At 55.4% G+C, this 21,624-nt stretch overlaps 1 protein-coding gene and 1 long non-coding RNA gene across 3 annotated transcripts in view; one reads left to right on the forward strand and one right to left on the reverse strand.

Moving 5' to 3' along the window:
• The window catches only part of Ccdc13 (coiled-coil domain containing 13), a 39,470-nt gene that overhangs the window by 5,243 nt on the left and 12,603 nt on the right, over window positions 1–21,624 (reverse strand). For both annotated transcript variants that reach the window (XM_013122245.3, XM_040739888.1), the window contains exons 6-13: window positions 20,160–20,276; window positions 19,046–19,150; window positions 15,200–15,361; window positions 11,829–12,005; window positions 10,867–11,073; window positions 7,725–7,852; window positions 6,604–6,687; window positions 5,481–5,603 (exon numbers count right to left, since the gene is read on the reverse strand). In XM_013122245.3, the coding sequence (XP_012977699.1) occupies window positions 5,481–5,603; window positions 6,604–6,687; window positions 7,725–7,852; window positions 10,867–11,073; window positions 11,829–12,005; window positions 15,200–15,361; window positions 19,046–19,150; window positions 20,160–20,276 (1,103 nt within the window). The remainder of the gene's footprint in view (window positions 1–5,480; window positions 5,604–6,603; window positions 6,688–7,724; window positions 7,853–10,866; window positions 11,074–11,828; window positions 12,006–15,199; window positions 15,362–19,045; window positions 19,151–20,159; window positions 20,277–21,624) is intronic.
• LOC121137518 lies at window positions 8,045–14,773 on the forward strand. The gene is made up of 5 exons (XR_005874783.1): window positions 8,045–8,375; window positions 9,803–10,027; window positions 10,413–10,525; window positions 11,877–11,997; window positions 13,995–14,773. It is a non-coding gene; the product is annotated as an uncharacterized LOC121137518 (long non-coding RNA).

Here is a 21,624-nt window from a genome sequence, read left to right on the forward strand (position 1 = left end):
GGCTGTGACCTGATCCTTTCCCCACAGCTCCCTCAATGGCCCCAGGCAGGAGCCTTTCTCTGCCTTTAGGGGCTGAGATGATTACCCAGGATCCTCTTTTGGGGCCCGTGGTGCACTACAAAGTATTCAGAGGCAGAGAGACCATAGCCTGCTTCCTAGGGGACACACTCGGATGAGCTCAGACACGGGGACACGTCCTCACTTCTGTTCCCCTGGGCTTAGTGAGGGCCATGTGCTTCTCTCATTGCTGCAAACCGGAGGCCCTTGAACACCCGGCTAGGATTATTTCACACGGAAGCTTTTCCGCCCCGAGGGCCTTGCCGTGGCTCCAAGAAGCGCTTTGAATCTCTGTGGCAACAAAAACCCAGCAGGCTGGGAGCCTCTGGGACCAACCTGAGCCAAAGGTGACAGAGACAGTGACAGATCAGAGCTGCAACCCGGAAGCCCACATGGACAGCAGGGAATCGAATGATCTTTCTGTATCGGTGAGGGGACAACAAAGGATTGGAAGGACAAGAAATCTGAAGGGAACGGATCACTAACCAAAGACTGTACACTAGGTGGCTGTACGCTAGGCTGACGTGACCAGTAGGCAGAAGCCAACTTTGTCTTCAAAAGCAAGATGCACAGCAACCCCAGGGCAAAGGAGAGACGGGTGGGGCAGGGCTCACACCCCAGCTGGGCTGCCCCGCCCAGTGTGTGGCTGCACCCAGAGCCCACAAGTAGCTATGAGGATTAAAATGGGCTCACCAGCTCCTCAGGCACGCTGGCAACGCACCAGGCTTGGGAAAGGTACGCTACCCACTACAGACCCGAACCGTTTCTGTGGGTTCTGCCGAGCAGCCCCCCACTCTATCCATCAACACAAACATACTCCGCAGGTCATGGGGTCAGGGAAGCAAGGGCCAGGCCATGAGAACACAGAGGACACGGTGACAAGAGAGGGTCACGAAACAATGGCATCTGCAGGCCCTGCTGTCTGCAAAGGCTAGAACTAGTGTCCTGACAGCAGGGTGGGGGTGTGGGGAGGGTCAAGGTTTGAAAGTGATGGACAACTTAGTCTGGATGCTGTTAGCAGGGGTAGCAAGACTGGTCTGGTCCCCGTCAGCAGAGGTTTGCAGCAAGACCGAGGCCCTGACCTGTGGGGATGTCCCCTGGACGGCCTGCTGGCAGTGAAGGCGGCCGCAGCCATGGGAAGAGATGGAGTGGGCTGACCCCCCACACCCGGGGCCTTTACTGCTGAGCCATCTTCAAGGCCAAGTCATCAGAGACTTGCTGTCTTCAAACAGTACAAGAATTCCAGGGAAAGAATGTCTGCAGTTTAACAGCAACAGGATTCAAGACAAACAATCCCACTAAAAAGTAGGCAAAACGCCGGGCGGTGGTGGCGCACGCCTTTAATCCCAGCACTCGGCAAGCGGATCTCTGTGAGTTCGAGGCCGGACTGGGCCGATAGCCTCCAAAACAATACAGAGAAACCCTGTCTCGTAAAAACCAAAAAAAAAAAAAAAAAAAAAAAAAAAAAAAAAGTAGGCAAAGCATTCTGTGCCTCAGAGAAGATATGTGAATATCCATCAGCACATGAAAGAAACGTTCAGTATCTGTCATCACTAGGGAAACAGGAGCCACATTGACCCACTGGGGCGGCCACAGCCAGCAACAACACGCAGCTGCCTGGCGTTAAGAGACTCAGCATCATCAGCATCACAACTGCCTGGAAGGCTGTGAGCATGGCCGTAAGGGGATGAAGACTCACGGATGAAACTCACCCCCTATTCGTAATCTTGAAAGCTCCGAGAGGCTGGGGTGCAGCTGGGTGGTGGGGCTCCCGCCTGCGGAGCTCAAGGCCCTGGGATCACCCTAGCGGCCATCTTTGGGTCCGGTGGCACTCAGGAGACAGGGAAAAGAGTCTCTGAGTCTGAGGCCAGCATGGTCTACACAGTGAGCTCCAGGCTAGCCAGGGCTGCATAGTGAGGCCCTGTCTCAAAGACAAACAAACAGACTAAAGACGTCAAAGTAAAATGAGGACAGAAATGAACATCTTAACGCCAGAAAGTGTTTGCAGACTAGAAACCAGTAACTCAACTAGAGGAAGTCCGTGCACAGAACCTGCTTTGGGGAGCAGAGAAGCGCCATGGGGCATTAGTGAGGGAGACACGCAGACACCATGCATGATGTATGGTGCAACTTAAATATTTACAACAGATTAACAATTTAAAAGCAAACAAACCCAAGGCTCCTGTCACTCTGCTCGAGGAGTGGAAACTGACCCACGTGGGGACGGAGGGGCTGTGCCTTGTGCTCTGCTCCATCTTTCAGGGGTGTGCGTTCTGTTTAACCGTGGGTTCCACTTACACTCACAGACGTGAGAAACCGATGCACGCTGGTGTCATGGCAAGTGCTAAAGCGTGATGTGAGTTTCCCAGCGTGCGTGCGCGTGCGTGTGTGCGTGCGTGTGTGCATGCGTGTGTGCGTGCGTGTGTGTCTGTGTGTGTCTGTGTGTGCCTGTGTGTGCACGCTGGTGTCATGGCAAGTGCTAAAGCGTGATGTGAGTTTCCCAGCGTGCGTGCACGCGTGCGTGTGTGCGTGCGTGTGTACGTATGTGTGTGTGCATGCGTGCGTGTGTGCCTGTGTGTGTGCGCGCGCGTGCGCACATGTGCCTGTGTGTGTGTGCCTATGTGCAAATGCGTGTGTGTTCCTGTGTGCACATGCATGTGTGTGTGCACAAGCATGTGTGCATGTGTATCTGCATGTGTGTATGTGTAGGGGTTATGTGTATACGTGTGTATAGGTGTATGCGCATGCCCATGTCGAGGTCAGAGGTCAGTCTTGTTGTCTACTCTTAGGCACCATCACCAGGTTTCTCCCTGGACTGAAAGTGATCAAGCAGACTTAGATGCCTGGCCAACAAGCTACAGGCATCCTCCCCAGCTCTGGGGTTACAAGTTAATGCTAACACACCCTGTCCCAGACAAATGACAGCCCCGCCCCCAGCACATACACACAATGAAAAACTATAAACAGTACTGGAATGACTTTGAAAGAACTAAGTCTAACACCATTGAAAGAAAAAGGTAAGCAGGCAAGAAGGAATGCCCCAGGGCAGAGAGAGGCAGGAGGCCAGGACTTCAAGGTCAGCCTCCCCTACACAGGGAATCTCAGGCCAGCCTGGGCTACAAAAACTAACAAACAAAAACCAGATTTTAAACACCACCAAAGACAGTTATTAAAATGGGCTTCATGGCAGTTCCATCTTTTTAGACTCCTATGCATTAAATCTCTTAAACTCTCATTCATGAGAAAAGCACCAGAAGGTGTTTTTAAAGACACAGATTCAGAGAGCCAGCATTGCCATGGCCGCCCAACAGAGCACACGCCCGTGAGAGCACGTCACACTGAGAGAGGCAGAGTGGAAACCCAGAGGTGGCAACAGTGCAAGCAGGGGCAGCTGGCTGGTGAGTGAGGAAAGGGATAAAACTCAGCTAACCCTGCCTGAGGGACAGAAGGCGAGAGAGAGAGCGAGAGAGAGAGCGGCAGAGACCAATCAGCAGATAGGGAAAGTCGAGACGCAGCCAATACCCAGTGTTGGGTTGGGGGTGAGGCAGAGGCAAGGGGGTCATAAGTTCGGGGCCAGTCTGGGCTGTTTTCACAAAACACAGCACCAAAGTCAGCTACATCCTTTTAAAGAGAGACAAGTCAGCCGGGTGGTGGTGGCGGCGCACACGCCTTTAATCCCAGCACTCTGGAGGCAGAGGCAGGCGGATCTCTGTGACATCGATGTCAGCCTGTGGTCTACAGAGTGAGTTCCAGGACAGTCAGGATTGATACACAGAGAAACTCTGCCTCAGAAAACAAAACAGAGGGGAGGATAGATGGGGAGGGAGGGAGGGAGGGAGACAGCCCCTCCCTTCTCACTGTAGGTGAGGAGGGAAATGGGCCAGCAGGCGAAGGCACCTGTTGCCTTACAGCTTCAGCCGGGTTCCCAGAATACACACGGTGGGAGAAAGGAAGCAATTCTGCAAGCTGCCGCTAACCTCTACACGCCTGCGTTGGAGCATGCTCTCTCCCCTGCACACACACTTACTTCTCAGACATGCTAGCCGGGACCCTTCCTGACTGTACCCTGGGGTAAAGGATCCCGGCTGAGCGCAGGAACTTCCTCGGGGCAACAGAGTTTGGTAACTAGGTGGGGATCGGGCTGCCAGGAGCTTCAGGGTGGGCAGCGTGCAGAGGAGGGCCAGGGCTGGCTGCTAGGAAACGGTCTAGGACAGAGGGCCTGGCTTTGGCTGATGAGCCTGAGCACAGCGTCACAGAGCCCCAGTGACACAGAGCCGCAGGATCAATCTAAGGGCTCCCAGAGCTGCCAGAGCTGCGCTTTGACTCACGGAGAGGGCCTGTCTCAATCTGGGCCCAGCCAGGTGTGGGAGGGCCCTGGGAAAGGCCACTTCCAGGTGGGGGGGGAGGCCACGAGTCGCCCCTGTCCCACCGCGGCAGAGACAGTGCCCCTGGCTGCCCCTGTCACTGGAGCAGTTCCCAGCGAGCCCCTAAGTCAGGATGGCTTGTTCTGCAACTACAGCTAAGCAGGTCCCCCTCCAGTCACAGGCATAACAGTGAAATGGGGGCAAAGCCCAGACGGAGGACACGGCTGCCTCTTGACAGGCATTAGTGTCAGCCCCTGAATGCAACTGTGGACAGGGTGGGTGCTTTGGACACCTGGGACCCTGCATGGCAGTCTTCTGCTCTTCTGAACGGTCACCCCAGCTCCCTCGCAAGTGAGCCCCCTCCCCCTCCAGTTCTGTGAGTGCCTGGAGGTACTTCCAGCCTGGCTGTCCTCTCTTGGGGATGAAGAAGAGGTTAGAACTCCCAGAAGACACGCTACCAAGACCCCTGCACCAACTTGGGCCCCTCTGCTATGCTCCTCAGCATTTTCTAGTACTTTCCAGGTCTCCCTCCCACTAAGCTCAGGCAAGACAGGTTTGTGCACATGTCTGGCCCTTGTGCTGGCCTAGGGACCTTCAGTTATTGCCAGACAGGCCATACAGCAGGGGCACTGATGAGTGGGTGAAATCTGTCGGCGACCCTCTGGAGGCAGCTGGGCCCAGTGGGCACCTCAGCTGCAGACTGCCTCCTTGCTTGTCAGAAACCTCAGCTCCTCGCCTCCTCAGCCATCCTCATGTTCCCAGCGTCGGGCCAGGCTCTATCTTCTTCCCATGAGACCCTCTGGCAGCTCTTATAGGATGGCCACATGTGGCAGAGTTTAATTGACCCTTGAATTGAGTCTCACTGTGTTCACTAGAGAGCCATTCCCCCGAGGTGGCCATCTGGTAGACCCTCCTGGTACACAGGAAACAGGGCTGCCCCCTGTGATGGCAGAACCCAGACTTGTGGGCCCTGGAGGAGCATGTGAGCTGAGACCCTGAGAGAGCCCAGTCCCAACCCACACAGGCCTAGAAGAGAGCTGGCTAGGTGCCAGGTGTTACCGCTTCTGCAGGACGGCGACAAACTCATTGAGGCGGTCGCGCTCCACCTCGGCAGCCTGCCACAGGGCCTTCATTTCTGCTGCTCGTACCCACCAGCCTTTTTGTTCTGGGGAGTCCAGGAACCTGGGGCCAGAGTGGAGGGCAGAGGGTAGAAGTCACGCTAAGTTTGAAGACATAGACATCCCCATACAGTGGCAGGGGGGACTGTGACATTTAGAGGGTCTGGGATGGCCAGAGGGGAGGGAAACCCAGCCACCATACCTGGTTCTGCTAGGTCACTCGGGCCTACTAAGCTGCTAGTGGCATTGTACCTCTGTCTATCGATCCCCTGTGGAGGACCAAGGGCCTGGTCCCCTGCCAGCGTCGAGTGACTCGCCTTGGCTGATGGTCCCTGTACTGTTCAATGTCTGGCTCAAACTGTCAGGGGTACTTCATGGGGGACAGCAGCCCAGAGAGAGACCAACTTGCTTTACAGGCACACAGTAAACCTCAAGTGAGGGTGACCATGCCTGGATCCTGAGCTGACCTGCATGAGGGGATGGGGCGTGCTGACAGCCGGAGTCTTCGGTGAACAGTGGGTAGACTCAGAAGCAGGACAAACCATCCTTTGTCTATGAGCCCCCGAGGAGAACAAAGGGCGCATTTAAGCCCTGAGCCTGGCTTTATCCACAAAGAGGGGGCTGGAGAGCTGAGGGGATATCAGTGACTTAGTGTGGGGTGCTCCCCCCTGGAGAAAGATTCTCAGTGGGTAAGAGAAGGCTATAGAAGGCGGGGCCAGGCCAGGACGGCACCTTGTGCTGGCTCTCTAGTCCAAGAAAGAGGCCCAGACTGCCTGCTGGGGCCAAGGTCTAGCTTTGAAGTTGTTTACGCTATCAGGTGGTCTTATGTAACCCTCAACGAACGCTTGGACTTGGCCTAGCTTTGGTTCTCCATCCTTTTAATGGGCTGAGGACACTGAGCAAGGACAGGGGGTGAGCTCTGGAGCCCAGGATGCTGAGCAAGGGCAGGGGTGAGCTCTAGAGCCCAGGGATGCTGAGCAAGGACAGGTGGTGAGCTCTGGATCCCAGGATGCTGACTAAGGGCAGGGGGTGAGCTCTGGAGCCCAGGATTGCTATACTCCTACCTGGGTGAGGTCCCATGGGGACTAGGCAGGGATGGCCTCGTGAGAGCAGATTCCACCAGTGTGTGGCCCAGGCTGGTCACAGAGCTGTGTGGAGGCAGAAGGGGACATCAGGAGGGAAGGAGTGGGCACTGTTGGACCTCACAGTGGACAGGGATTGAGGAGGTCATGTGGGCCTCACGGTTTCCCTGTGAACTGGCTGCCCTTCCTTGTTCAAGATAAAACAGAGCCCCAAGCAATCCGACAGCAGTGAGTCTGAGAGACTCAGGAGTGAGTGTGCTCTGAGGCTGATGCAAGAGGCCAGACAGGGGCCACCAGCAAGTGCCTGAAGTGACGAAACCCAGGGCTGGTGGCTCCTTCCTGACACAAGGAGCCAGTGGACCAGGAGATGCTTCAGATGGATCAGCAGCAGGGTGGTCAGCCTGAGACATTGTCGTGTGTGTGTGTGTGTGTGTGTGTGTGTGTGTGTGTGTGAATGTGTGTGGTGTGAGTGTGAATGTGTGAGTGTGTATGTGTGAGTGTGTTTGCTGTAGTGTGTGTGTGGTATGTATGTGTATGTTTTGTGTTGAGTGGTGTATGTGTGTGTGTACGGTGTGTGTTTGTGGTGTGTGTACATATGTGTGGTGTGCTGTGTGTATTGTGTGTAGTGTGGTATGTGTACATATGTGTGGTGTGGTATGCATGTTGGGATGGTTCGACTTGCTTAGCATGCACAAGACCCTAGTTTTGACCGTCAGTGTTGCATAAATTGGTGGTGTGGCGTACATCTGTAATCCTAGTCCTGGGGAGGCAGAGTCACTCTTGGCTATATCCCAAGTTCAAGGCCAGCCTGGGACACTTGAGACCCCGTGTCAAAAACAAAAAGGCCAGACACAGTGGCACATGACTTTATCCCAGCACTTGGAGACAGAGGCAGGGGGATCTCTGTGAGTTCAAGGCCAGCCTGATTTACATATTGGGTTCCAGGTCACTCGGGGCTACGTACATAGTGAGATCCTGTCGCAAAATCAGTAAAACAAAACAAAGCTGCACTCAGGGGCTTTCAATAAGAGGCAGCAGAGGGACACCATTCCTCCGAATAATACACAGCCACTCACACTCCCTCCACCATGTGTTGTCCTTACCGAGAGGATCCTAGCCTGTGGATATGATCGCCTGCCGAGGCCGAAGAGTCGGTTACTGGGGTCTGGTCCTCAGGGAACCTGGCATGGGCGGGGCTGGCCCCTTCACCCCCTCCTTTACTGTGAAGATACTGCAGGGAACAGATGTGGGGCTGGATGTCAGGGCCTTGGCGCAGGGCCCAAAGGCAGGAGGGTGCCTTGGTGGGCTTCCAGCATCAGGGTTATGAAAGGAACTTCTCTTCAGGGTGGACGCTGGCCTGGGCAGCCAGCAGAGGCACTGCTTGCATAACAATGACATCTCACAATGCCTCTGTTCACATGGGGGCTCCAGAGTGAGACCAGTGTGGGCCAGGGCCATGGGGAGGTCGGAGCTGACGTCTGTCCTAGGTGGCCCCACACACATGGTGTGACCCGAGCCCAGGGCCATCCTCACTCCTCACGCCTGGACTTGAGATGCCTGGAGGGCAGCGGCTGTGTGCCGAGTGGGGCTTCCCAGCCCCTGCCCTCCTTCGGCCTCTTCCTCCTGTGTGTGCCAGAGCCTTGTTAGCAGGAGGTCGGGCCACCATCAAAGGACAGCAGTGAGCGCACTTCTCACAGCTTGCCACGGCATATCCCCAGGAAGTCTGAGAAAACTGGAATGTGCGATTGTATCTGGTGAGTGGAGCTTGGCTCCCAGCTGGCTGGCGACCTTGAATCTGTCCTCTGTTGGGTACCCAGAACAAGGACAAAAGGCGGCGGTGCTGGAATGTTCCATGCACTGCTCCCCAGGACACCAGGGCTGAGCACTGCAAGGCAGTGTCCCCCACCTGCCTGATGCCCAGAGCTGTCCAGCAGCCAATCCCGCAGCCCTAGGCTACCCTGGACACAGCAGACTAGTCAATCTGGGCCAGTCTGAAAGGAACCAGAGCTCTGACCGGACCTAGGACCCCAGAAGGGAACACAGGTAGAATGCTCAGTGATACATCTTTGTCACTCCAGCAGGTCTAAAGGGGTTATGCTCAGACTGGGAGACCTGCATGCCTGCCTCAAACTCCTCCTTCCCCAGAAGCCACCAACTCCCTTCTCCCAGTAACACCCCACAGGAGGGATCCCTAAGAGCTGAAGGAGCCCTGGGCAGGCTCCCAGGGCAGACCCAGACTGGAGCTTAGCATGGTCCTACAGCAGGCACCAAGGCCCCGTGGCCTGTGACCTTTGAGGGAAGTTCTGGGGGGAAACACGGGCACACAGTATGAGGAGAGATTAGCTTGAGAGGACCTGGGGAGCTAAGAGAGGCTCAAGACCCCTCAGGGAGCCCAGGGCTTCCTGGGAGAGCTCACGGACACTGGCATCCTACGGGCGGCTGGCCAGGATGAGGCAGTGGGGCAGGAAGAAGGAAGGCGTGGGCAGGGGTGGGGGATGGGAGTGGCAAGAGCAGTCGGAGCAGGAATGGGGCACGGGGCGGTGGTCCGTGATGCATGAAAACGTCATGCGGGATTCCTGTGCTGTGAGCCAATTAAAACCACGGCAGTGAGGAAAGGGTAAAAGGTGGCCCTGTGGGGGGACTGCCCCGCTGCTAGGATCCACAGGCTGCTCGATGAAAACTGCAGTGCCAGGCAGATGTTAATCGGGGAGGCCTCAAGGGCCCCCCGAAACAACACAGGCTATCAATGCTGCTCTTAGCTGTCCACCGTAACTACATGGCAAGATCCTACTGCTGAAGACGCTGCACGCTTTGGTTGTAGGACACGGAGAAATCTAGGCGGGTCCACTGTGCTGGCTAGCTGTCGTGGTGCCAGAAGGTGGCATGGGGTGGTGGGGGAGGGGTCATCAAAGGTGGCACCTAGCTGTGATACAGTGCAAGACTGTCCCCAATGCCGCAATAGTGACATGACTCTTCTGGCAGTAGTAACAGTAGATTCTTGGATTGGACTTGAGGCCTGCTCCACCGGGAGGAGTTCATGCCCGATACTGTAAACAGTGGCTGGAGAGGTCACAGGTCATAGGGAGGAATCCTTTACTGCCGCTTTGCTAGGTGGGCGCGGTATCAAACCTCCCACTAAGCGTGTGATACCCATAGGTAAGTACAGCCTCCCTCTCGGCAGCTTCTGTCTACACTGATGACTACGGAGACGAGCCCCTGGTCAGAGTGCTGAGAGTAAGGGACAGAGTGCGCTTAGCCCTAAACTGGACACCCAGGCTCCCCTCTCCGAAGCTCAGGGAACCCTGGAGAACAGGGGACGGATGGAGCGTGAGGAGGCTGCGAGGGGAACTGTGACACACTGTCCCGTAGACATGACCTGGCTGCCACCGCCCTCGCAAGCTCACAGGTGCTGTGGTCACCTGTGCAAGACCTGGACAAAATGGGGTTGTCAGCATTCCAGCAGGGGGAGGGGAGGGCTCGTAAGACCACACCCCTCTCAGGAACTACTGACATCCAGTGCTCGCTGGGGGGTGGGAGGACTCACTGTCTCCAGTGGTGCAGCCTCCTCCCCTCCACACACACACACACACACACACACACACACACACACACACACACACGTGCAAATGCGACCCTAGTTAAGCTCGGTGGGCCGCCCACAGAGAGACGGTATGAAGCAGGGGGGCCTGTTGGGAAGAAGGAGTTAGTGGGGGGTGAAATGGGCTGGGAGGGGTAACGGAGGACATGAGAATAACCCAGATATCTTTCATACATGTTTGACATCGTCCAAGACTGAAAAGATTTTTAATTTAAGAGGCGTGGCCATCCTACTGACTGCCATGCTAACGCAGTGTCTGGGGCAACGGCTACGGCTGGGTCACGGCGATGAGGGCCACTGCTGCAGGTAGGAAAGGATGAACTGGTAGGAGTCGGGATCCTCTTGACCCTGGGGAAGGGGACAGTGACAGGAAGCCGGGGGGAGGGGGTGGTGGCTTCTAAACTGAGCAAGGACGTGATCAGGTTGGCGTTTTAGACAAGAGCCCAGGGTGGTGGGACCACAGACGGGGGGGGGGGGGCGCTTGTGCGTTAGGAAGGAGAAGTGTGTTCGGAATTAGAAGGCTGCTGGCAGCAAGTGGTTCGCGTGGGCCCAGGATGGGGCGGTGGGGCCAGTGCTGAAGTTAAGTGCCAAGAGGTAGAGGAGCTACCTGGGCACCAACGGGCCCGCCCGGGCGCCACCCTGCTCACCTGCACACTGAGTTGCCCGATCTCCAGCTCCAACTGCCGCACCTTGGCCTCGCGCTCAGCTACCATGGCCCGCAGCTGGGCCACGAGGCTGCTGCTCTGTTGGGCCTCACTGTTGACCTTCTGGTCCAGGTGGTGCTGTGACGTGTGCCTCGATTCCTCCTGCACACTCAGGCTGCCCAGGATGTCCTGAAGCTGCTTCAGCTGGTCCTGAGGGTCAAGCCAGAGGATAGGTGGAGGCAGGCTCAGGCTACTTTTGGGTAGGGAAGGTCAAGACTTCCCAGAGCCATCCGACTTTCTCTAGGCCAAGACCACTCTAGCAGGAGACACTAGCTATCCTACTGAGAACCGGGAATACCCTCAGAGGGTTCAACTCCGATGCCGTCCAGCCTCGAGAGTCCCTCCTGGGAGACTGGGGCCGGAAGGCCATCTGGGAGAAAGCGCTCTCTAAGTACCAGAAGGCAGTTCAGAGGGTGGGTGCCCAGCTGGCAGGCAGACTCGAGTACGCAGAATGCATGACCCAGCGCACCGTGCAAGGCGTCCATCAGCAGCACCTGGCTTGACGGAGGCCTGGTCCCTACAGTGTATCCCCAAAGGGGACTCTAAGGACAGGGGCTCCCTACTCTGGGGCAAAGCGGAAGAACAGTATGGCCTGGGACAGGAGAGGGCAGCTGTCGTCACCTCAGGAGAAAATGGAGACTCACAACACCCCAGGCGCCGAGCCGCCGCCGGTCAGGTGCCCATGGAGGCAGGCTAACCCTGCAGTCAGCCTGCTCCTTAGAGGCGGGCGTGCCCTGTCTCATCCCCATTATGGAGTCCCATCTCGTTTTGGGGTCGCAAGGCCAAGGGTACCAGGGTCGCAGCCATCTCTCCCTCGGGCACTCTGGGCTGCTGCATCCCAGAGGCGGGGCTCCACCGTAGGAGGTGCATCTGGGGTGGCTGTGTCATCGCCACCCCCTGCATACCATGAGGGCGTCGATGAGCTCATCGTCGTGCCTGCCCTTCTCCACCAGGGTGACCATCTGGCTCCTGAGGGTCTTCACCTCGCTGGACAGCACCTTGTTGCGAGACCGAATGCCCTCAAACTTCCTTCTCAGCTCCTCCAGCTCTGTCTGGAGGGTGTCCCGCTCACTGGTCAGTTTCTGTCATTAGAGAATGAGAGCTGAGGCTAGCCCATGTCATAGCTCAGGGCAACCTAGATCCCACTCACTGGGGAGACTCCGGGCTGGAGGGCAGCATTTGAAGGCCACGGGAACAAGTGATGGTGCCAGGTTCCTGACCCCAGGCAGACCCAGTCCCCCCTTTTCCTGAGGGGCGCATGGCAGACAGCTCTAAGGGACAGCACACACCTCCTCTCCTCTTTACAAAACGAACACTGCTGGGCCCCAGCCCCCATGGGGTCTCTGAGCTGCTTGTCAGTCAATAACCATGGGTGCATCCTGTTTTCTAGTCCCGGCCTTGCCCCACTGGCATCAACCTCTAATTATGAAAACACGAACTCTTACACCTGGGTTTCTCCACTGTGCTGTAAGTCTGTATATAAAGCTGTTCCATCCTTGCAACACACACACACACACACACACACACACACACACACACACACACACACACACACACTGGAGCATTCTCTTAGCACAAACGGTTGAACGTCTTTCATTTAAATCTCCAGACTTTTGCCCGATACCTTAGGCCTGGCAAGATTTCTCCGAACATAAAAGCCTGAGCTTGATCTCTGCGACCTACACAGGAGTCGAAAATGACCCCTGCAATGGTCTCTGGCCTCTCCACGTGTGCACACACATGCATATGCATGCACACACACTCACACAGCAAATAACGAACTAGCTACATTGCCCATCAAACCCATTTCTTAACCAAAATGGCTGGCTTCCACATTGCATTTTGTTTATGGTTTCTAACAGAAACAGTACTGTTGGGGGCTGACTGCTGACCTCCCATTTAAACCCACTCAGTAAGGGACAGCACAGCTAGCAGGGCTTCTGTGACATCTCTGCACTCTGCCCTCCATACGCTAGATGCTCACATGCTTCATGCACTTTCAGAGCCTCTCCTTCCTTCCTTCGTATGTTTCCTGTGGGCCTACTATGTGCAGTATGCTAGGTGCTGGGGTAAAGCAGGAGTGACACCAAGCATGGGAGACAGACTTCTGTTTATTGAGACATGGGGGAGGAAACACGGAGCAGGAAACAGTCAGAAAAGGACTCCCTAAAAAGGACAGCTGAACCGGGCGTTGGTGGCACACGCCTTTAGTCCCAGCACTCGGGAGGCAGAGGCAGGCAGATCTCTGTGAGTTCGAGACCAGCCTGGTCTACAGAGCGAGTTCCAGGACAGCCTCCAAGACAATACGGAGAAACCCTGTCTCAAAAAACAAACACAAAAACCAAAAACGGACAGCTGAGTGGAAGTAGGAGCTGATGATGATGAGAGCAAACGTCCTGCGTGTGCTCCAGCTCGCAGAGGGGCCGGGCAGGGCAGAAGCCAGGTCGCTGGGCCCTTCACAGAGTCGCTTGGGTGGGTGGGGCAGGGAATGGCCTCTTGGGTCCATTGTCACTGGAAAGAGAACAGCCTAGCTGAAGATGGTGGACAGGAAGAATGGCTGGACATGATGGCATTGCCAGCTCTGGGCAGGCGGGGCCACTGCTCACCTAGTGCTCCACTTGTGAGCGCCTGGACAGAGGACAACGTGGACCTAGGACCTGTGACTCAGGCCTTCTCTTCTGAGCATGCTCCCACGGGCGGCACACAGTGCAGCCAGGAGTGGCCACTCCAGCGTCCCCTCGTCTCACGCCATCTTCCTCACACGCCAGCTCCAAGTCCTTTATAATCTTCCCACCCCTCCCGGAGGACACTGCTAGTTCCCTGCCTTCGTGGTAGCCCTTGGTCTCATCTCAGAGGGACTGTCACTCTGACTCTGTGGTGGTTTGAGTAGGCGTGGCCTCCACAGACTCATGTGTTCCAATGCTTGGCCACAGGGAGTGGCACTATTAGGAGGTGTGGCCTTGCTGGAGTGGGTGTGGCTTTGTCGGAGGCGTGTCACTAGAGGGTAGGCTTTGAGGTCCTAGAAGCCCAAGCCTGGCCAGTGTAACACAGCCTCTTCCTGCTGCCTGCAGACCCCGATGTAGAGCTGTCGGCGCCTGCAGCACCGCGTCTGTCTGTGCACCGCCATGCTTCCCGCCATGGTGACAACGGACTGGACCTCTGAGCTGTAAGCCAGCCCCAGCTGAAGGCTTTCCTTTGTAAGAGTTGCCGCCGTGGTCACAGTGTCTCTGCACGGCCACAGCGACCCTGACTAAGACAGCCTCCCACACCTTCTGTGCTGCCTCCCTTCCCCAAACCACGCTCCACGTCTGAGGGTCAGAGGACCGTGTCTCTTCACAAATTTAAGTGCCTTGGTGCTTATGGTGGCGGCATACAAGGTTCAACAGGACGCAACCATGCCCAGCCCTCTAGGTGGCCCGTTTCCCTCCCCGTGCCTGACAGTGCAGAGGGCTGGGGGAGGCTATGACGACACTTCTGACGCCCCGGCACAGGTGGATGGACGCTCTGGGGGAGAGGGTGCGGAGGGTCTGGCTGCTGGAAGCCTCTGTCGGGTGCTGAGGCTGAGGGAGATCCCATTGGCAGTCAGCAGTGAGGCACAGCCTGGAACTCTGGCCACCCACTCTGTTCAGAGCTCGGTGGGGCTTCCTCCAGGCCCCGCCCTATTCCACTCTTGGGGGAGTGATCCAGTGTGGGGGTTCATCACCACTGCCAATGTGTCTGGATTTGGAAGCACCTAGAAGACACACCTGGGGCATGCCTGTGAGGTTGTTTCCCGGGGAGAATGACGCACCCTGAATGCGTGTGTGTGTGTGTGTGTGTGTGTGTGTGTGTGTGTGTGTGTCCCCAGACTGAATAAAAAGGAAAAAACAAAAACAAAAAACCAGGAGGAAGCCGGCCACGCTGCAGCTGCCCCCCCGCCTCCACGGCTTCCCTGCAGGAGGAATGTATCCCCTCCAACAGTGAGCCGAAACCAACCCCGCTAGCCTCACATGGCTTTTCTGAGGCCCTTGATCGCCACGGGGACGACGACTAAGACACCTTGCATAATACACCCCACATAACGTACGTCCCTCATAGGAAGCTTTACACAGAACTCCCCACGAACGGCCGTGGGCGGACCACCTACCCTTCATCGGATGGACCCAGGGTAGGACCTCACCAGGCAGTGAGGTCGGTTCACGGAGCTGCCCCGGGGCCCCGTGAGGAGTGGCCGCTGCCTGACTGGGGCGTGGATCTGCTACCGCTGTGCTGCAGCCAGTGCCTGGGCCCGCCTCACCTCCCAGCTCTCCTGCTTGTGCCTCTCCAGGCTGCGGATCCTCAGCAGGTTTTTCTCTTGCGCTGTGAGCTTCCGCGGGTCTGAACTGACAGGCAGCTCGGAGCTCGGGCAGTCTGCCGTCCTGTTCTGATGCTGCCCCAGCTGCTTCTCGAGCTCTCGGACCTGAGGACAGTAAAGCTGGCTGTCCCACCAGTCCACAACCAAGGGTCCTTCCACTTGGGGGCCTGGGAAGATGCTGCCAGAATGAAAATGGAGCCGCCCTTCCAGGGTGTGGTGTAGGATGGGCCCAGCTAGGAAGGTTTTCTGCAAATGGAGACACTGCCCAAGGGATTTAGGGAAGAGAAGATTCTTGGCCAACGAGAAACTTCCCTTCCTCGTGACTGTTCCCCCTTCAGGAAAATGCGCCTGCCCGAGGGTACATTCTGCAATCTGCTGTAAGGACGACTTAGCACCCCGACCCACCTGAGCCTGCCACCCCCGAAGTTCTTACAGGAATGACAAGTCTTAAGAGTTTACTCCAGACCAAAATGCAGGGCTCTGGGGGCAGGAAGGGCCTGGAAGTCATATTTTAACAAAAGCCACTGGTGATTTTTTTCTTAAATATTCATTTTTATTAAAAAAATTTAAAACTCATAGGAATTGTACAAAACAGTGCATTTCTCTGCGATACTTACTGCCTTACATTTGGAGCCTTGTCTGAACCACACCCACCCTGGTTTTCTTCTGATTGTCCACCTCCTCCATGTAATTAAAAAAAAATCCCCTGACAGAAAACATGATACATTTGCCTCTCTGAGTGTGGCTTGTTTTACTATACATAACAATCTCCGGTGCTATTCTTTTTCCTGCAAATACCATACTTCTGCTTTTTATTTATGGCTAAAACGCCACTGTTCATGCCGTATCTCTCTCCTTTCAAGCTCCACTGAGTCTGTGCTTCAGGCGCTGCTGGGCACCCAGACTGTCTGGGACCTCTGTGTGCTCGCCCGACTCCTCAGAGTATATATCCGGGTGATAGCGCTTGGGCGTCCGTTTGTGAAGTCCCTCCATACGGACTTCCACGGTGGCTGTGCAATGCTCCCTTTCCCACGTCCTCACCCGCATATGTCACTGTCTTCATGGCTGGGCTCCTAACTAAAAGGGATGGAATCCTAATGTAGTTTTGACTTGTATTTCTCTAAGGCTAAGGATGTCGACTACTTAAATCGTGTTTGTGGGAGCGAGGGGGGTGGCTCAGTGGGTAGAGCACTTGCCAGGCAAGTGTCCACACAGAAGGCAAGGCAGGCATGGTGGCCTGTCTGTAATCCCAGCACTTGAGACACAGAGACAAGGAACCCTAGGACAAGCTGGCTCGCTAGACTAGCTGAGTCCTTGAGCTCTGGGTTTAGCAAGAGGCACTGGCTTCAGTAGATGGAAACACCTCGTGTCTACTCTGGCCTCTATACATGTGTGTGTGTGTGTACGTGCACACACGAACACACACACAGGCACACAGCCACACACACACAGCCATACACACAAACACACGAACACACACACAGGAACACAGGAACACAGGCACACACAGACACACACACACACACACACACACACACAGGAACACAGGCACACGGGCGCGCGCACACACACACACATAGGAACACACACAGGAACACAGGCACACACACACACACACACACACCGGTACACACACATGCATACACACACACAGGGCACACACAAATAGGAACACACACAGGAACACAGGCACACACGCATACACACACGGGTACACACACAGGCACACACACACACACACATTGTTAACCATTCGCATTTCTTAAAAATGAGTTGCTTATTTGTTTGCTGAGGTGTCTGAGCTCCTTCTGTATTCTGGATATTAATACTAAGAGCAGCAGCTGGCAGAGACGGCCTCGCTCTGCCGCTGGTCTCCATGCCGCTGGCTGTTCCATTCACCCGTCCTTGGCCGTCTGAGATGTGACCCTATCAGTTCTGGCCTTCGTGCCCCCTGCTACCGGATCCTAGTCAGGCCTGCACTTTGTCTGCTTCTCCTCGAGCATTTTCAGGGTTTTAGGTCTCGCACTGATGTCGTCTCTGATACATTTTGAGCTAATTTTACAGGGTGAGCTAGGGCCTAGTTTAATCCTAAGTAGAGAGCCGGCTTCACAGCACCATGCTAAGGGCAGTCTCCTCTAGGGTGTGTCTCTTACGCAAGCATCAACGAGGTCAGGCATGTGAGGCACTGAGGCACTGCAGAAGGACACTAGGGACACACCCCACGTGAAAGCTAGGGACACACCCTATGTGGAAGCGTCACTAATACCCAGCCTCAGGGCTCTGACGGCCGATCTGCTAGGCTGCTGTGCTGGGGACTCCAAAGGTGAGGAGACTTGCTCACGCTTCTAGGGCCCCAAAGTTTTGGGGGTCTGTTCTCCTTCATGCTGGCTTCAAGGATTTCACAAAAGATCCTAAGGAAAAAGCCACCCAAAGAGGATGGCATTCCCCGATGCCTGGGAATGCAGGTGGCATGCTCCAGGGATTGACAGAATCACACGTCTTCCACAAGCTTCTCGGTCTAAGGCCAAAATGAGGGTGCTGGTGGGTGGGGCAGGAAGCCCTGGCTAACCACTGCTGGGCACTCCCTCCAGGATGGCGTTGTACTGAGGGCATCCACCCCCACACACTCTGCCTCAGCCATTTCTGCCAATAGCCCAAGGGTTGTTCCCATTACAGAGATGTGTAAACTGAGGCAGAGACAGCCACTTGTGTGGTGAGGGGAGTGCTGGCGTATGAACTCAAGCCAGTCAGCTTTGGAGCTGCTGCTCTTAACTTCCTTTGGTGTGTGCCAAAATACTTTGAAAACGAAAGGGGAGAAAAGCTGCTGTATTTTGAAAGTTTGAAAGTCACCAAAAACTTTCCGAAGGACTGCAGGCCACCATCACAGCAGTCACGCAAATTCATACAAAACTCGGGGAAAACACGCCTGCAGAGAAGGAAACCACACTCAAGGCCGCTGGTTAAGAGCCGGGGCCAGACATGTGAAAAGCATGAGGTAACCCGTGTGCGTGCAGTAACAAAGGAACATCAGGCCGGAGGAGCATGTGAGCTCTCCACTCGGCAAGCGCATGCTGTGGGACCCACATAGCATGGAAAAATAAAAGGCCCAGAGACTGATACTGGGGTCCAAGCTTCCAGCTGAAGGTCAGAAAAGCAAAGCAGAGCTACCTCAGGCTGAATGGGCTGATCCTGTCTCCACGAGCTCTCACCAAGCCTCAGACTGTGACCTCTCCTCAGCGTGTCTGGAGAATGAATGCCTCCACTGAATACTCAAGACCCTGCTTCACTTCTTTTTTCTTTCTTTTTTTGTTTTTGTTTTGTTTTTTGAGGCAGGGTTTCTCTGTATTGTTTTGGAGGCTGTCCTGGAACTCACTCTGTAGACCAGGCTGGCCTTGAACTCACAGAGATCCGCCTGCCTCTGCCTCCCGAGTGCTGGGGTTAAAGGCGTGAGCTCTGTTTTTCTTTCATAGTGATTCAATCTCGTGTATCCCTGGGTGGCCTTGAACTCAGAGAGATCCATCTACCTCTTAATCCTGACTCCTAGGATTAAAGCTTCTGGCTGCTGGGATTAAAGACGTGCGTCACCACTGCCTGATCTCTCTAACTTGAGGCTGACTTTGCTTTTCTGAATCCTCAGGCAAGTTTTAATAAACCACAAATAATATATCGCCACAGTGTCTCGTCTGCTCCAGACTCTAAGGAGGGCCAGGGTGGTGTTTTTTTTTTGGGGGGGGGGCACGTCAGGCCTTCTGCTCAGGGCCAGGGATGTCTGGAGACTCACTCACTCACCTTGCTCTGTAGAACTAGGATCTGTTGAGCCCGCCCCCTCCAGGTCCCTGGTGAGGCCAGGAGCTGCTGGATATTTACATCGTCCCCAACTTCATTGGCCAGAACCTGAAATAAAGCAAGGTGCTCAGTGTGGACAGGAGAGGCAGCCCAGGCCTTTCTCGCCGCTGTGTGGGACTCAGAGCTGCTGTGGGGTTCCTGGTGGCCGGCTCCGTCTGCACGACCTTCCTCACACCTCTGAGCTCTGCGGTCAGCTTGGCCTGGGGAGGTGGCAAGCCCTTGTCTGCGACACGGCCCATCAAGGCCTGCTTCCTTCACCGCTCGCCTGGTATCACAGAATTCTGGTTGGCTGAGGAAGCACACTGCCACGGGGCCTGGCCCTGTGTGACAGCCACTGCCAAGCGTCTCTTGGAAACATAGAGGAATCAAATGAGGCTCTTGTGCCTCCTCAGGTAGGCCTGACTCTGTGGCCACCAGAGTTGTACGAAGCTAGGCCTACCCTCAAGGCTTTGAGGTAGGCCCGATACCCTCCGTATGTCACCAAGCTGATCCCCGTCCAGCAGGCTGGCTCTCTGGCCCTTGTTCCCACAACACAACACTGTTTTGGAACTCTTGGCCAGTCTGAGTGGTCCCAGCAAGGAGGAGATGAACCAGGGAAAGTGCTACGTCAATACCAACAGCTCAAACCAGCCGTCCCTTGGGACCCACAGGCTACACCTGAGCATTTCCTTTGAAAGGAGCTTTTAAGGCACAAATTCCCCATCCATTTTCTACACTGCTGGCCACAGAGGGTAGCAGGTGGGTCAGGAAACCTTTTGAGTCACAGGCAAGGCAGTATACTGAGTGGAAACCTCGGGTCTACCAAGGTAAAGGACAAGTTGCGGGGGAGGTCATGGAAGGCTCCCAGGCCCCTCCCTTGTGGGCAGAACTAATCTCCCCAGTCCATGGGCAGCCCCAGCTAGCCAGCCACCCCAGCCACCCCAGCCACCCTGCCCCCCTGACCCAGCACAAGCAGGAGCGAGCACCCTGCTTCGGAAGAGAAGGCAGTGGACTGTTGGGAGTTTCCTGGGACCAACCCTGGCCACATAAGAAGTCCCACACCCTGACTCTGGAAGACCTTCTGGGCCACACGGAGTTCCTGCTTTGCAGCCTGGATCTGGTTGCGCAGGTCACTCATCTTCAGGTTGGTAGCTGCAAGCCTTTCCTGTAGAGCTTTTACCTCGGGGGTCTCCAGCTGGTTGGGAAGGACAGAGAGAAAGTAGTCACTTGTGGCCTAAGTGCTAATGACAATCAGGTTTTGGTTTAGGTCTGTTCCAGGCATGGGGCAAGGGCTGGGGTCCTCAGAAATTCCCAGCCCCTTGAGATGCGAAGCAGAGGTGGGTGGGAAGCAAGTCGTGTCTCTCTCTCTCTCTCTCTCTCTCTCTCTCTCTCTCTCTCTCTCTCTCTCTCTCACACACACACACACACACACACAGAGCCACGCGCATGGCCAAGGCAGAAGCGTCTAGAGGAGGCAGCCGGTTCCACACTTCCTAGATACTCCTGGGTGTGGCCCCCTCTGCTGTGCCCAGACCCAGGCTGTGCTAAGAGCATCCTCCTTCCATCTCTGCGGAAAGCTACACCAGCTCAGCAGGCACATTCTGACCCCTAACTTGGGGCCTCCTCTTCTGCAGCTGCAGTTGTCAGTACATGCCGTGACTCTGCCAGCAGAGTGGGGTGCTGTGTGTTTGCTTTAACAAAAATAAGGCTTAAAACAACAACCCTGAAAGACACGGGCTGAGACTCAGGGATGTCCGCTTTTCCCTCTTCTCTTAAAAAAAAGAATGTCTGAACTGGGCACATGCCTTTGATCCCAGCACTCAGGAGGCAGAGGCAGGCAGATCTCTGTGAGTTCAAGGTCAGCATGGTCTACATAGCAAGTTCTAGGACACCCAGGGCTACACAGTGAGGCCCTGTCTCAATGATACGGTGTTTGAGGCAAATCTTGGAAATAAATGACTAATATACTGCCTGTGTGTTCTGCTCAGAGGTTATGAGCACTGAGGTTAAGAGCACTGGCTGGTCTTCCAAAGGACTTGGGTTCAATTCCCAGCACCCAAGTGGCAGCTCCCAACTGTCTGTAACTCTAGTTCCAGGACATCCTACACTCTCACACAGACATACAAGCAGGAAAAACAACAGCACACATAAAAATAAGTGAAATATATATGTGTACACACACACACACACACACTCTGTCTCAGTAGATATTCCTGGGACTCCATGATCAAGCATCAAAGTCCTCCCACTGGTGATGAGAGTCAAGTCTGGAGAGCACAGAGGGGAGCTGGCCGGCACAGGGTTGGGGATAGCACAGGGGGATTAGAACCCTGGTCCTTCTGCTGTTCTGCCCATGTCTCCCAATCTGAGCTTCTGCTGCAGACCCTGCTACAGACTGTCGTGGCAACAGTGAGGTCGTTAGCAAGCTAAGTACCCATCAGGCCATGCTGGGACTCCTGCCCCAGTGGACCAGGGGTTTGGGCTTTGGGGAAGCAGGGTGTCCGTAATGTGTGGCTGCTTTCTTTAGCAGGCACCAACAAAAA

The sequence above is a fragment of the Mesocricetus auratus genome, unplaced genomic scaffold (genome assembly GCF_017639785.1).
Source record: "Mesocricetus auratus isolate SY011 unplaced genomic scaffold, BCM_Maur_2.0 Super-Scaffold_100691, whole genome shotgun sequence".
NCBI lineage: Eukaryota > Metazoa > Chordata > Mammalia > Rodentia > Cricetidae > Mesocricetus > Mesocricetus auratus.